We start from the raw sequence: 13,929 nt of genomic DNA, 5'->3' as shown, positions 1-13,929 counted from the left end.
GTTTTATTTACTTATCTGTTCTCTATGTATATTTGATGTTTTGAGTTCTTTGTGGCAAATGGAGCTGCATTTTTAGTATTCAGAGTAAATTTGAAGATTGAAAACAAACGGTTATAGGGTGAAGACTGCAATAACTATTTTTTGAGGCTATAATATTTTTCTTATTTCTTTTTATTAATTAAAATTTCTAAGCTTACAAATTTGTATAGGTAATATTTACAGAATAATGCCTGACCATAGATAAAAATAATTATTGGATATAGCAGGAAAACATGTTTGGTAAATTCAACAAAAAATGGACAAACTACCAAACTGCGCTTGGAAATATACACAATTACATAAGTTTTTTTTTTTTAGCAATACTCAATTATTATTGCACTATTTTTGCATGATTTCTTTAGAGAAAAGGGTTGATTACAGTAACTGAATAGCATGGCAAGATATTGTTCCATTATTAATCATGTAAAAAGCCGCAATATTTCATGTCTGTTTATCGGACTGGCAGGGTTTATTTGCAGCAGCTACAAGTTGGCTTCATCACAATTTCTGCAGACTCATCCCTCATTTAATCTGGATTTTGGCTCTTACATCCATCCACTCTACTCGCAAATTTACACAATTTTCAATCAGCATGTGAACTTTTGATTTTGTTAATATACTTATTACATTTATTTCTAAATTAATTTTTCCACATATGTACACATGTATGTACATGCACCGTAAGAGCTGATATTTTTTTTATCTTGAGACTTTTTAAACCAGTCGATGAGAAAATATTTCACATTTTAGCTCTTTTCCCGATTCTACCAACAAGCTGCTGCTGATCTCTTGTCAGTGATTTACATACTTTGTCTTTTTTCGTCAGTAGGATACATTTAAATTTGAGTTCTTCAGCATGAGATTCCACATCATAAGCTAATTAACGACTTAAAAATTTGGCTATCTTTTGAATTCTTCATTATCCAAAACGATTCTTTTATAAAACATTAAAATTGTGTCACCTCTCAATCGATCTGGAATCTCGTTGCGTAAAAAAATCGCACTCTCTCAGTTGTGAGACAGGGAACCCCTTTTATTGGGACGCTCGGAGCCCCAGAATTTTGGGCTTTTCTTATTTCCTCGAGACCATTTTCTCAAAGGCGCCACTCTCACAAATCAGTCCAGGAAGACTAATCACTAGCCAACATTATTGCGCGTATAGAAAAGGAAACAATTAATGTGGTGTTTGCTCGGAACAGTTCATGGGGCGGAGAGGAGGCGGCGGAGGCGGACCCAGCTATACTAGGGTGGTATGCGGGGTCCGGGCCGGATGTCACACGTAAACGCCGAGCGAGTTGGACGTCGAGGGCTTCTTCACCGAGATCAGCCCACCGTCGGTTGTGGCGTACTCGTACTCAGGGGGCACCACCTGGTCAGGGTCTGTCCACATATGCGGAGGGCCCAGTCCCATGTGATGGTGGTGCAATAGGTGGTGCTGGTGGTACATATTGCTCGAAGGTGGCTGAGGATAGTGCTATAAAATGAGATCACAAATTAATTTATATGAAATAGTAAAATTTAAAAAACAAAAAGCAAATTTATCAATATTATATATATTAATATTTATTTCTAATTAAATTGGCCAAAAAAAGGGAAAAAATGACTCTTTAAATGCAATTGCTCTAATTGAATTTAAATTTAGTCAGCTGTTGATAATAAATAAACTCCCCAAAACATCTTATCTTTCGTGTGTGCAACAACAAGACGAGTAACAAAATAAGTTCACAATTTTCCTTTTCAATCCCCTTGATAATATCTTATTACAAATTCAATTAGAGTAAATAAAATGACTCTTTTACTTCTTTGATTCCGTTGATCCTGGATGAGGGTGTATCAGTGGTTTCGGCCCTACACCAACGTCCGCCACCGCCGCAGTAAAAGAGAATCGCGCACGTCAGTGTGAAGAGGGAGAGGACGACCCCGGTCACCATCAGCACAGTTGCCCAAGAGGCTTCGCAGCCGACAGTCTCCTCTGGCGCTTTGTACACAGGCGTCCCCCGCAAGGGCACAGGCTCCCAGCAGGTTGCTCCGCCAGCCGTCTCGGCCCAGGTTGGCGTGTGGTTGCCATACGAGGGTGGGTTTCTGGAAGCAAGTTTCCTTTGCCATTGATTAAGCGAATTTGATTTCAGGCGAGTAGTATTTACAAAAAGTGTTAGTAATTTTTAATACATAGTGCAAGAAATATAAACTCCATTAAATTTATAAACTTATCTTTCTGACTATGCAATAGTTAGACAATCTTTTTTTTTTTTTTTTTTTGGTCAGGCCAAGACAAAGTGTCTTGTCGGCCTGTGCCCTTATTGAGCTTGCGGAAGGTAAGCTCCAATCTTTCATAAATACTTCTGATATTTTCTATTCAAAAAAAGTTTATGGTCTTGAATATTTTTTTGAAATTATATATTATAAATTAATATTAGCGTCCTACACCTACACAACACATCCAGTTTTCTAACAGAACAATTATCCTCATTAGTTGAAGTTAAGCGAAGCAAATAATAAAATAGTTTTATGAAACAGAAAATAATTTTAAGGAAAATATTTTTTAATGAAAATATTAAATTAAATAATCAATTTGAATAAAATATTTGTTAATTGAAATATAAATAGTTTATTTCATAAAATAAATAAGTATTTTAGATATTATATAGATTTAATTTACAAAATTTAACTTGGTATAAGCTGAGAGTTATAAACTTTAAAAATTGAAACTAAATAAATTAGTTTAAAACAAATTAGTTTTTAGCAAAACTTGGGCTGCTAAAATGTATCACTTACTGTGCTGAGCTCCTGGCCAGCTTCCACAGCCACAGCAGGGAGCAGTTGCACCTGAGAGGGTTGTCGGCGAGCGCGAGGAAGCGCAGCTGACGCAGCGGCAGGTCGCCGGCAGAAATCGTCTGCAGCGCGTTGCCCCTGAGGGCGACTCTGGTGAGCAAAGGGTTGGAGTGGAAGAGGCGCGGCGGCAGCCTTTTGAGTCGAGGACACAGCTCGAGACGGACCTCTTCGAGCCGCACGTTCTCCACAAGGGCGCGCGGATCAATGTGCTCCAGCTCACTCAGACGAGACACTCGCAGTCTTCTCAGCTCGAACAACGCCTGTTGGCACCCATCAATTTCACAAAAGTGCAAAATGTATGCAACCACTCAGAGCAGACGCAAATTATTTCTCGCGCCGCCTTTGTGTAATGCAAAAGCGAGACGAGAGTGACGCTCTTAAGTGGGCTAATTTTGAGGAATTGGCTTTTTTGTTTCATTTCTGAAAGGAAATTCTGCAGATAGCAAAAGAGGCTGAGTGGTTAATTAGCCTGTCCCGCCTGACTTAAAAGCAGCAGCGCGTTTGAAACTTTGCCAAATTGTGCTGGTTTCTTTTATGGTACTGGAGGGCACTAAAATTTAAGTGCGAGGGATGTGAATCTGATTTAAGATAGGCCGGCATTTATTCTCTTCAAGACATAAAAAATGAGTTTTGAATTACCTAAGGCCGTGATATCTTGTTCAAATGATCAACTTTTTTTATAAACCTTTTACTTGAAATTTTCCAAGGAAATGTAAAAATTTTTAGTCCATCCAATTTTAAAGTACATATTGCATTATTTTTTTCAGACTTTGAGGTGAAATTTACAGAGCAGATTTTATAAAATAATTTAAAAATTTTCTTTTAAATTCATGGATACAAAATGTATGCTTATCGTTTTATTTTTATCATTTTTTTCCTTTACCTGAAAGGCGAGGGGTGCAATTCTGGAAATGGGGTTGCCACTCAGGTCGAGGTCCTGCAGGGCGCCCAGTCTGGCCAGTGAGGTTGTGGGCACAAACGTGATGTTGTTGTCCGACAGGTCCAGCACCTGCAGCTTGGTCAAATTGGAGAAGCAGTTGGGCGTGAGGCTGGCAATCTGGTTGCCCTGCAGGTTCAGGGTCTGCAGCTCGCCCATCGTGGCGGGGAAGGCTTCCTCGCCAATGAAGGTCAGTCTGTTGTCTGCGAGGCCCAGTTGGCGCAGCGAGTCCAGGTGGGCCAAGCAGTTGGACGGCGGGAAGGAAAAGATGTTGCCGTCGAGAATCAGGGTGCGCAGATTTCGCAATGGGGCACAATCGCTGTCGTCATCCTGAATGAAAAGTTGATGTTTTAAAATTTTCAGCAAAAGTGATGGAAATTATAAACTATTTCTAATTAATGTCAAGTTAAAAAATTCTAAATTGTACCAAAATAAACCTGCAGTAAATAATAAAAAAAAAATTAAATAAAATATTTTTGTTTTAAGATATATTGTTTAAATAACAAACAGCTCATTTATTAACATTTTTAATGATAATTAGGCAAACTTTAATACTAAAATAAATTTTAATGTATTTAAATTATTAAAGAAGCCATTAATAAAAATATTATACTTAGTTTATATTAAGTATTATAAGCGTTTTTCTATGCACGGCTCTTGTGGTGCTCAACAGCAAACTTCCATAAAAAGACGTTATTTGTAAAAACTTTTTGCCGCGGTGCAGTCTACTTTGCTCACTCGGGGTGGTATTTCATAAAATGTGCAAGACGAGCTTTGTTGCAAAAAGTTTTCTCAGCAATGCCGCGTCGGATAGTTCAATGCACACGTGACGTGATATGAAGCTGGGAATTATTGAGCTTTGTGTGTGTGTCGAGTTGACTATCTCAACGGGAAAGAGCAGCGTGCGCTCCTCTATTACGTTTCATAAAGTTGTCGGCAAACTTGGCATAGCAGTCAAAGTGTGTACATCAGCCACTGCAGAGAGTGCAACTTTTCTTATTGAATGTAAACTATTCACACGGTGCATTATTCGAGCTGGCTGATGGAATGTTATTGCTTTCTGTTATTGCCTCGGAAATGTTAAATCATAATAAATTGCAGAAATATGGCATCTGATATTGAAATCGGATATTGCACATCTTTTTTAATAAGTTAAATAATTTTTTTTTGTTTAAATTGAAACTATTTTGAATGAAAATAATGCCAAAATGCTCAATTAAAATGAAGGACTGAGTGTTGGACGTCACAAGGGTTAACATTTAGAAAACCAAGCATTAAACATGAATTATTTGCGGACGCCACCACACACTCGGTCCTTTACCCATCTAGAGGATTTACGACGGACCTCGGCAGAAAGGGCGTCCAGCCGGTTGTGCGACAGGTCGAGTTCCCAAAGGCTCTCGAGGCCCTTCCAGACGCCACCCTCGCTGGCGCTGGTGATTTGGTTGCTGGACAGGTCGAGGGCTCGAAGGTCGGTGAGCCCAGAGAAGGCTTCGGGAGAAATCATGGTGATGGCGTTGTTGCTCACGTTCAGCTCCATCAATCGACGCTAAAATGCACATTCAAATTTTCCATAAAACATTAACTTACAGTTATTAAAATTTAAAAATTTCCTTTTTAGTATAAAATTTCTTTAATTACTGTTAATATAAAGTTGAATGAGATATCATTTTAGAAATTAATTTTTTTTCTTATACTGATCCCTTCTATAGTCCTTCTATTCTTAAATTAAGAGTTTTTTTTTTTTTTAATTTAATTTATTATGAAAAAAAATAGTAACTTTCTTCTGACCTGATCCTGGAAGAGTCCAGGGCCAAGATTCTGCAAGACGTTGGCAGAGACGTCGAGGGAGCGGAGGCGCGTGTAGAAGGCCATGGAAAACTCGAGGCTTGCGATGCGGTTGCCGCGCAGCCGGACGGTCTCCACCTCAGGGTTCAGCTGGATGGGCAGCACCTCCAGTTGCGCGTCCTCGCAGGACACGACCAGGGCCGCGTCGTCACACTCGCACCGAGGGGGACACATGGCCCCGGCGAGCGACCCCAAGAATAGGGGCGCCAACCACCACAGCACCCTCATCGCGCCTGTGGATCTACATGAGGCAATCTGCAATCACATAACAATAAAAATAAAAATAGGTTAGAAACAATTTTGTTTTTTATTTTTATAAAATAAATGAAAAGAAACTTAATAGCTTATTTTTATAAATTCGTCACCAAGGTCCGCTCGTCAGAAAATTTCGATTGTTGTCGAGCTCTCTGATTGGGTACAACTTTACTTGTACCCAATCAGAGAGCTCAAACAACAATCAAACCTTTTTTCATTGTTGCTGATGAGCGGACCTTGTTCGTCACCCAACTGTATTCATTGTGATTTTCAGTTTTTAATGATAAATTTATGTATCAGTTTATATTTTGCTTGATTTGAGAATAAATAAATAAAATTAAATATTTGCAATTAGATCTTTATTAAAACTGAACTTTTGTTGAGGACTTTGGATTTCATTCATTTTTTCATTCCGTTTCATTTTTCATATAGTTTGTTTATGAGAAAAATAATTTATACGATTTTCGTTTACAAAGTATCACGTCTTTTAAAACAAATATTATTTTGTTCCAGGCAAAAAATTTATCCCTCCATAAAGCTGTCTGTTTTTCACACACAAAAAACTCCTCAATGGCATTATATATTTCATAAAAGCATTTATATCATGATAAATGAAAAAAGAGAAGCATTCCGGCGTGCGGCTGACGCAAAATATTTGCACATAAATTACAAATTTGATAATGTTTGCGTTCAGCGAGGCATTGGGCCATGTGCGCGGCGTGCAAACGACGCGAAATTTTTGACAAACAATTTGGCAGGAAGGCGCCTCGCGTATTACACCGCGCACTGTTATCATTCCATTAAACACGTGTTTCTCCAGCTATCAGCGCCGGCAACAACGGGAGAGCCTCCTGTTTTTCCAGCCAAACACCCGCAATCGATTTTCGCCGCGCCTTTTATCCGACACCAGACTCGGGGGCTGGAGTGTTATTTTTTTATCGCGTCGCACCCACTCGTCCGCATGCAGAATAGAAGAGCAAGCGACTCTTCGCGCTGGTTTTTGCCAATTTTGGCGTCGCGAGTTTAAGAGGGGGTGAATGGGATGTGAACCGACTGCACTCGTGCATGAACCACTAGACCAGAGATGTATCGACGCAAATTGGCACAACACCTCGTGCTCTCCATAGCGCCTTCCGTTTGCTTCAAGTTATACATGCAGAGAGGCAGTGTAGAGATTTTCAATGAAATTCCATCAAAATTACCTCAAAATTAATAAAAAAGGGAAGAAGAAAAATTATTTAAAAATTCTTACAGTCACACAACATCCTATTCTACCTACAACAGTAATGAGCAAATTAAATTTTAAAATAAATACATGTAGACAAATTTTATGTAATGTTTAGACACTTTTAAATAATTTTTGTTTCCTTTAAAATGATTCGAGAATTGTATTCGTTGCATGAATATGTAATCCATTTTGCAACACTATACCCGTAGCTTTTCTCACGTTTCTCAGATGCAATATTGAACTGAACGGAAGCTACTGGTAACGCGACGTATTATATTGCCCGGCTTGGCAGTGTTATTGATACTGCATCTGGAGCAGAAACATCTCCGACTGAATTTATCTGAACGGCGAAGGTGTACCGGATAAGCTTGCACATCAATAAAAATGGCGTTAGACGTGCAGATCACGACGTATTTGCCTCTCGATATTCAATACTGAAAGAATATGCAGCAGCGCAAGTTTAAATTGCTTAAAGTTCTCCTGCTCATTTCAATTTTATTGTGCTGCGAGAATTGAATTGAAAGATGATACTTTTCCGAGGTAATAAAATAATACGGAATTCGAGAGACTTAAAGATGGAAGAATGAAACCAGCACTGACAATTGTCTAAATGCGTTTTTTGTGTGTGGCAATATTCGTCATTTGATTAAAGTGAGTGCTTGAAATTCAACGTTCTTGCAAAATAAAGTTTTTATCATTCTACCTGAAATGGGTGAGAAGAAAAATTAAGTTTATGTTTAGTATAGAATTTCTGTTTGAAAATTTATATCAAAAATGCATTTAAAAATACAGTATTTTAAAAGTCATCTTGAAATTAAATAAAACTTAACTTTTTAAATTAAAAATAAATTAAGAGCAAAAGTGAACTTGAATTACACATTTTCATCTCGTGTTTTCGCAGCGATAAATGAGCCGAGATAAGAGATGAAATTCACCCCTGTTTAAAAAGCAAAATTTCGAAACGAGGTCACAAAAGCAGTGTGGCTATATGGTTGGTTGAAAATTCTCGGCGCCTCATTTCAACACGGAAAGGATAAATCTTGGCGCCTGGCGGAATGCATGGAAGCGCCGCCGCTCACCGGCAGCGAGTGCGAAATGCCATTTTCAGGTTGTAAAACAAGACGACGAGGGTGTCGGTGTGCTGCGTTTGAAAAAGCCATTCATTTGGAGCGAGCGTGTTTGCAAAGGCGGTGCCGCCGCTGTTGATCCTCGGCACGAAATTCGCGACCGCCGAGAGAGAGAGAGAACTTGTCGGCGGCTCGATCTGCATGTAATTAAAAGATAAGCCGTGCGCCGAGCATTATGTTAATCAACTCGAATCAACTTTTTTATACCAAATGCACCTCTCCAACACCACTGCCGCGCTCTTAACATTTAATTTCAAAGATTAATATATTTTTTTACTGTGCTTTTTAATGATTTTTTTTCTAATTGAATGAAATTCAAAATTTTAATATTGTTTGGTATCCAAATTATGAATTAGTGTGGATCTCGTGCAAAAATTGTACGGAAATGGTGCAGAACCGGGTTCAACTGCTCTGCATCAGTTCTACACAAGTTCTGCACCATTTCTTAACCAGTTTTGAACCAGGGGTTTAATTAAAGATATAATGATTTCACCTATTTTTGACAAAAAGTTTCAAATTTCTTTTACGCTTCTGGGACTGTCAGATCATGTGTCGATGCTGCCCATTTCCTCCCCATACTACCCTGGTCCCACTTTTTGCCTCCATGTTACTTGCGCCAGTTTGCACTCAGGGAGTTCATACCCCCCCCCCCTTATAAAATTCATAATATAAATATTGGTTTGCCTCGCAAAAAGTTATATTTACTGTCTTTAGTATACTCAATATTACATAATTATTTTCCATCCAATTTTAAGGTAGCTCTCAAATGGCGCGGTAATAAATTGCAAAAATGCTTTCCATAGAAATTGCCCAAAACAGAAAACGCCCGTATGTATTTGCCCGCAATAGGAACTTGTTCTGATAATGATCGTAATTAAAAAAAATATGCAGGTAATTAATATTTCTCCATTAATTTACAATTGGTTTTTCTCAAGCAGCAAGCACTTCAAGTTCTTTCCTTAATTAAACTAATAAGTCGCAATGAGCAAAGCAAACCCGCCGCTTTTGCTCAATTCAAAGCTAACACTCGCCCCTGGCATTCAGCCGAAAAGTCATTTCTACGTACCATAGATAAAATTCAAACACAGTTCGCTCGGCGCTCTGCACTTTGCGCGCCGTTGAATTAAAGTAAAATACGCGCCCACTCTTCTGCCACGAGCTCAGGGTGGAAATGTGATACAAAATTAATCGAAAAGTTGGCGTGCTGCCTGAATTAAATTGATCTGGCGCTTGTACTTGTTCTATTCTATGAACAGCAGAGTCGGAGGGGAGTGAGAATAATCAGTGTCATGCCGGTGAGAGGTGGAAACTGACGGCAATTTAAACTTCTCGTGTTCACAAAACTGAAGAAGAAAATAATTTTCCTTTTTTCTGTTTAATCAGAATTTATCATGACTGCGAGTTTTGATGTGAAATTATGGCCCTTACTATCCCGTTGTTTATAAAATTTGAACTGATAAAAAGCATGAGTGGAATTTTGATAAATTTCAATTACGGCTTGCGACGGTATAACAAGCTAACAGCGTTTTCCGCATCTCACCAGCAGCAGCAATTTCTTTTCGGTAACAAGACCGCGTCGTAAACAAAAACCGCAAAGTGGAAGGAAACATTAGGGGGGAAATTGCACACACACGCAAGAAGCCGACGAGCAAACGGAACGACCGATGTGAATTTAATGCCGAGCGAGAGAGAGACTCTTGCGTTTAATGCAGAAAAAACATCGGGCCGCCGAATATAATTTGGTTGGTGCCGCAAAGCTGCTTCAGTGTATGATGGTAATGCCAGTGCACTTGACTCCGCCGCGTTGTCGTGGCTGGTGTAATGGGATGGAGAAATAAATTTAATAAGACGCGCAAAAAGTTGCTGCTTCTTCCGAGAGGCTCCCCTTTTTACGCGTTTCCATCTCCGGCGGAGTGGGTTGTTTGTGCAAAGAATAAATATTTAAATAACGTCTGCTACATTGCTTGAATATCAACTAACGCGTCGTAAACAGCCCCAGTGAATAAACATTCTCAAACACACATACACAGGAAATTTAATAAATTAAACAAATTGATTGCCGCGCGCATCGTAAAATGGATGAGACACAGCAAGAGAACGAGCGGTCCCTGCGCGATTCCAATTCCCTCTCTGTTTGTCTCCTTCGTTTTCCTTTGCGCGAAAGTGTGCAAAAACACGCCCGCTGAGGATTTCATTTGCATAAATTCATTACGCGCCGCGCAACTGCTACGTGCAGACGAGAGTTTGCGTGCGTCCTGCCACTTGTCGTTCGCAGCTCGGCGCAAACTTTTATTGGCCCATAAAGCTTTCAATCTCTTTATTTTACGATTATTTTGCCCTCCCGAATTTGCTCTCAGCCAATTCCAATTCTGCAAACACAGCCATATCCATCTGCTTAATTGGATTTACTGACAATTTTTTCCAACAGCCAGATTAGTGACTGCATTTTTTTAACTTTCAAATGTGGGTGAAAAAGGTAGAGTTAACCGAGCTTTTGTTAAATTCCAATTTAACGCAGTAATTCAAACATAAATTTTATTGAAACATTCACATATTTTTATTGCATTTGAAGTTCTTTGTGACAAAAAATTTAGATAATTGTGAATGCTGTACTAAAACTTAAATAATAATATAGATATAGATACTTTGCAACTAAAACTACTAAATGGTATGATGCAACCTGCTTCACAACGGAGTTCAGCAAGTTGCATAATTTTGATCTGAGTAACTATAAGAAATAATCTATTTTTTTGTGTTTTCTAGAGAAAATCATCGAAGCAGAAAATTCGAGAGCTCCTTTTAGTTTCGTTGGTTTGAACAGCTCTGAAAAAAAATAATCAAGAGTGCGAAAAGACAGAATGTTTGAAGTAATATCGCAATCAGGCCAGCTCGTTAGCAGAGCAAATTTTTGGATTTCATGAATTGCCTCGACGACTTCGTTTGCCAAATCCAATACAATCTGCGAATTACGCAGATTAAGCACGCTCGAATTAGTAATAAAAAGCAAACCAAGAAATCCAGACGCGTAGAAATTCAAATTCGCGGAACACCAAGAGCGTGTCTCTTTGAGAGGAATTCGGCGCAGAAAGCCAGATCCGAGCGAGAAAGAGACCGAGTTAATGCTACCTAATGATTAGTACGGTCTTGATTCAAAGGCAAATAATCCACGGTTCGTTCGTGGTGTGGTTTGATCAAAGCGCCTGCATAGTTTCGAACCCGCCTGAGCCTCCTTGATTCTCCCCACGACTGAACTCTGCAAGGCTCACTCGCCTTAACTCTGCAAAACCTACCCAGCGCTGATTGTCACAGTGAAAAAACAAATCAAAATTACTTCCGCGCGGCCGCCTTGAAATCGAGAATTCAATTACGAAACCCGCGGCTTCAAATATACCATTTTTTACCATTCCATTATATCCGGGGAATCTTGCCACCGGCGGGCGCGCACTTTGCATTAGCTCGCCTTTTATATTGGATTGAGATTAGCAAGGCGGCCAAATAGAGAGAGGCGTACATTTATCACACAAAAAATGAGACCCACTTTTGCTGATGTTCTGCCGGCTGCGGCAAAATGACAACATTTGTCGGAATTCCATTTCCGGTAAGTGTTTTTTTTTTTATGTTTCCATAGACTGAACTGATGCGATTAAAGGTGGGCTTTGGAATGGAATGGGATTTTAGAATAGACTGAAAAAATTATTTTTATATTTTAATATTTTCAACTTGTTGTTATTTTGGTTATTTTGTTCAATATTTGCTAGCATAGGTGAATATTTAATATTTCAGTAATTGTTATACAAAATTACAAAAAAATTATAAAAATTACTCTTGGATTATAAATAATGTTAAAATTTCTCTGTTTAATAGAAAAATATATAATATAAATTTAAAAAAAAATTTTAAATAAGCAATATTATGTAAAAAAAAATATAAATATATATATAACATTCAGTCTCCACATTTTAGTAAAAATAAAATATTTATAGTATACATATTTTATTTGTTAACAATTAATAGTTTTTAAAATATAATATTTGAACTTACAAAAAAATGTGGGGAAGGGTCACTAACAATGAAAAAAATTATACATAGCTATTAAGTTGTTTATATCGTTATAGTCCCTAGATAAAAGAATAGAATTGTCCATTATGACAAGGAATAATGAATCTCTACATATATATCTGTGCGTGGGGAACCAAAATTTGAAATGCACGGCAATCCCTCATTGGATTACAATGCGTAATTTGCCAGGGGCGACGCTCAAAGCTCGTCGAGGCAGAAATAAGTCATTTTGCCGCAGCCTTGGCACATGCAGAGGAATTAAGCGCGAGGGTGTTGAGGGCGCGCGCGAGTTAATATCGGGGCTGACACGGGCTGCTTTATGCTCCTTGATTACATTCATTCTCTCCGGCGGCGGCGGCGGCGAGCGGGATGAAGATGCAATTCCATAACTCGCTGCCGCCCGTTAATCCCTCGCCAAATACAAGGCCATTCTATTTACCTTGAGCCGGGTGTGCACAAAAGGAATTAGATATTGTAATGCAAATATCTCGGCAGACTGACTATTTTATGCGTTGGAATTTTTCCGACGGTACATAAGCCCCCTGGGGTAAAAACAAAATAACAGGAATTTCTGCCGCTGCTTCCACCTTGCTCTGCATATTTCGACAAAGTTTCCGCTTTAATTTACGAGAAGTCCAAGTGAATTTTTGCCCCGGGCTGTTGTTTGATGTATTTTTGTTGGGAGCAGGAAAACAAAAGAGAGGGCCCCAGACGCTGCATTGTTCTTAGAAAATTAGTTGCTTAGAGGCTTGGAATTTAAAAAGTTTGTCAAAAGCGGTTTAGAACGAAATTTTCTTTTCGCAAGTTAATCTCTGGAGAAAATTTAAATATTAAAAGAGGAAAAAAGCAGACTTTAATACGGACTTCCGCAGACTGGAAAAAAGCGTCGAGTGCAAAAAAGGGAAACTCATCCGCTTTTGAAAAGCAGTCAGACTCCTCATTAGGAGAGAAAAAAAAATATTGTTTTTGCATGTGTTTGCTCGGCGACTGGCTGTGCATAATGAAACGAAATACTGGGATAATGCGCGGCAATATTGGCTGACGTGACGGCTCAGCCTCATTTCGTCCTTGATGAATGCAAATTCAATTTGCACGGCGCGCCCTCTCTCTCTCTCTATCTCTTGCGTACGCGCGCGGTCGGGACGTAATTTGCTAATGCACACACACTCGCTCCATGCCTAGCTCGCATTCAGATCGTGGCAGCTGCGAAATAAATGCGATCACAATTCATCTCATTATTATTATTTTCCAGGCAGCATTTAAAATCCTCCTCGTTAACGTAATTGCAATCATCAATGGCTACTCTCACTGAGCAATTATTGTTAGTAGCACGAAATGCCACTGCAGCTTTACAGCTGATCACTAAATGATTTATTTTTCAGAGTAAATCGTTTTTTTTTTAATAATAAAATATTTTAGATTAAACTTTTTTTCTTCAAAAATATTCTGCTCAAATTTTTAAATATGCTTAGGATATAATAGGTTTTATTGAAAACTCAACCGAGTACAACTTAAATTTCAGAAATTATTGTGCTATATTGACCATTTAATTAAAAAAAATAATTAATTAAAAATTTGACGTGTCAGAAGCATTTGTGATGTGA

At 38.6% G+C, this 13,929-nt stretch overlaps 1 protein-coding gene across 6 annotated transcripts in view; it reads right to left on the bottom strand.

The window, feature by feature from the left end:
• Positions 1-143: 143 nt before the first annotated feature.
• The window catches only part of LOC132200926 (insulin-like growth factor-binding protein complex acid labile subunit), a 161,536-nt gene continuing 147,750 nt past the window's right edge, over positions 144-13,929 (bottom strand). For 4 of the 6 annotated variants that reach the window (XM_059626715.1, XM_059626720.1, XM_059626716.1 and 1 more), the window contains 6 exons: positions 5,600-5,911; positions 5,130-5,357; positions 3,755-4,138; positions 2,815-3,131; positions 1,839-2,136; positions 144-1,513 (listed from right to left, as the gene is read on the bottom strand). In XM_059626715.1, the coding sequence (XP_059482698.1) occupies positions 1,313-1,513; positions 1,839-2,136; positions 2,815-3,131; positions 3,755-4,138; positions 5,130-5,357; positions 5,600-5,911 (1,740 nt within the window). In that variant the 3' untranslated portion in view covers positions 144-1,312. The remainder of the gene's footprint in view (positions 1,514-1,838; positions 2,137-2,814; positions 3,132-3,754; positions 4,139-5,129; positions 5,358-5,599; positions 5,912-13,929) is intronic. The other 2 variants (XM_059626717.1, XM_059626718.1) reach the window with 2 other exon arrangements.

This window comes from Neocloeon triangulifer, unplaced genomic scaffold (assembly GCF_031216515.1).
Source record: "Neocloeon triangulifer isolate White Clay Creek 2 clone unplaced genomic scaffold, ASM3121651v1 ptg000014l, whole genome shotgun sequence".
NCBI lineage: Eukaryota > Metazoa > Arthropoda > Insecta > Ephemeroptera > Baetidae > Neocloeon > Neocloeon triangulifer.
Note: the sequence above shows the minus strand (reverse complement) of the source record. Positions and strands in the feature narration are given on the sequence as shown.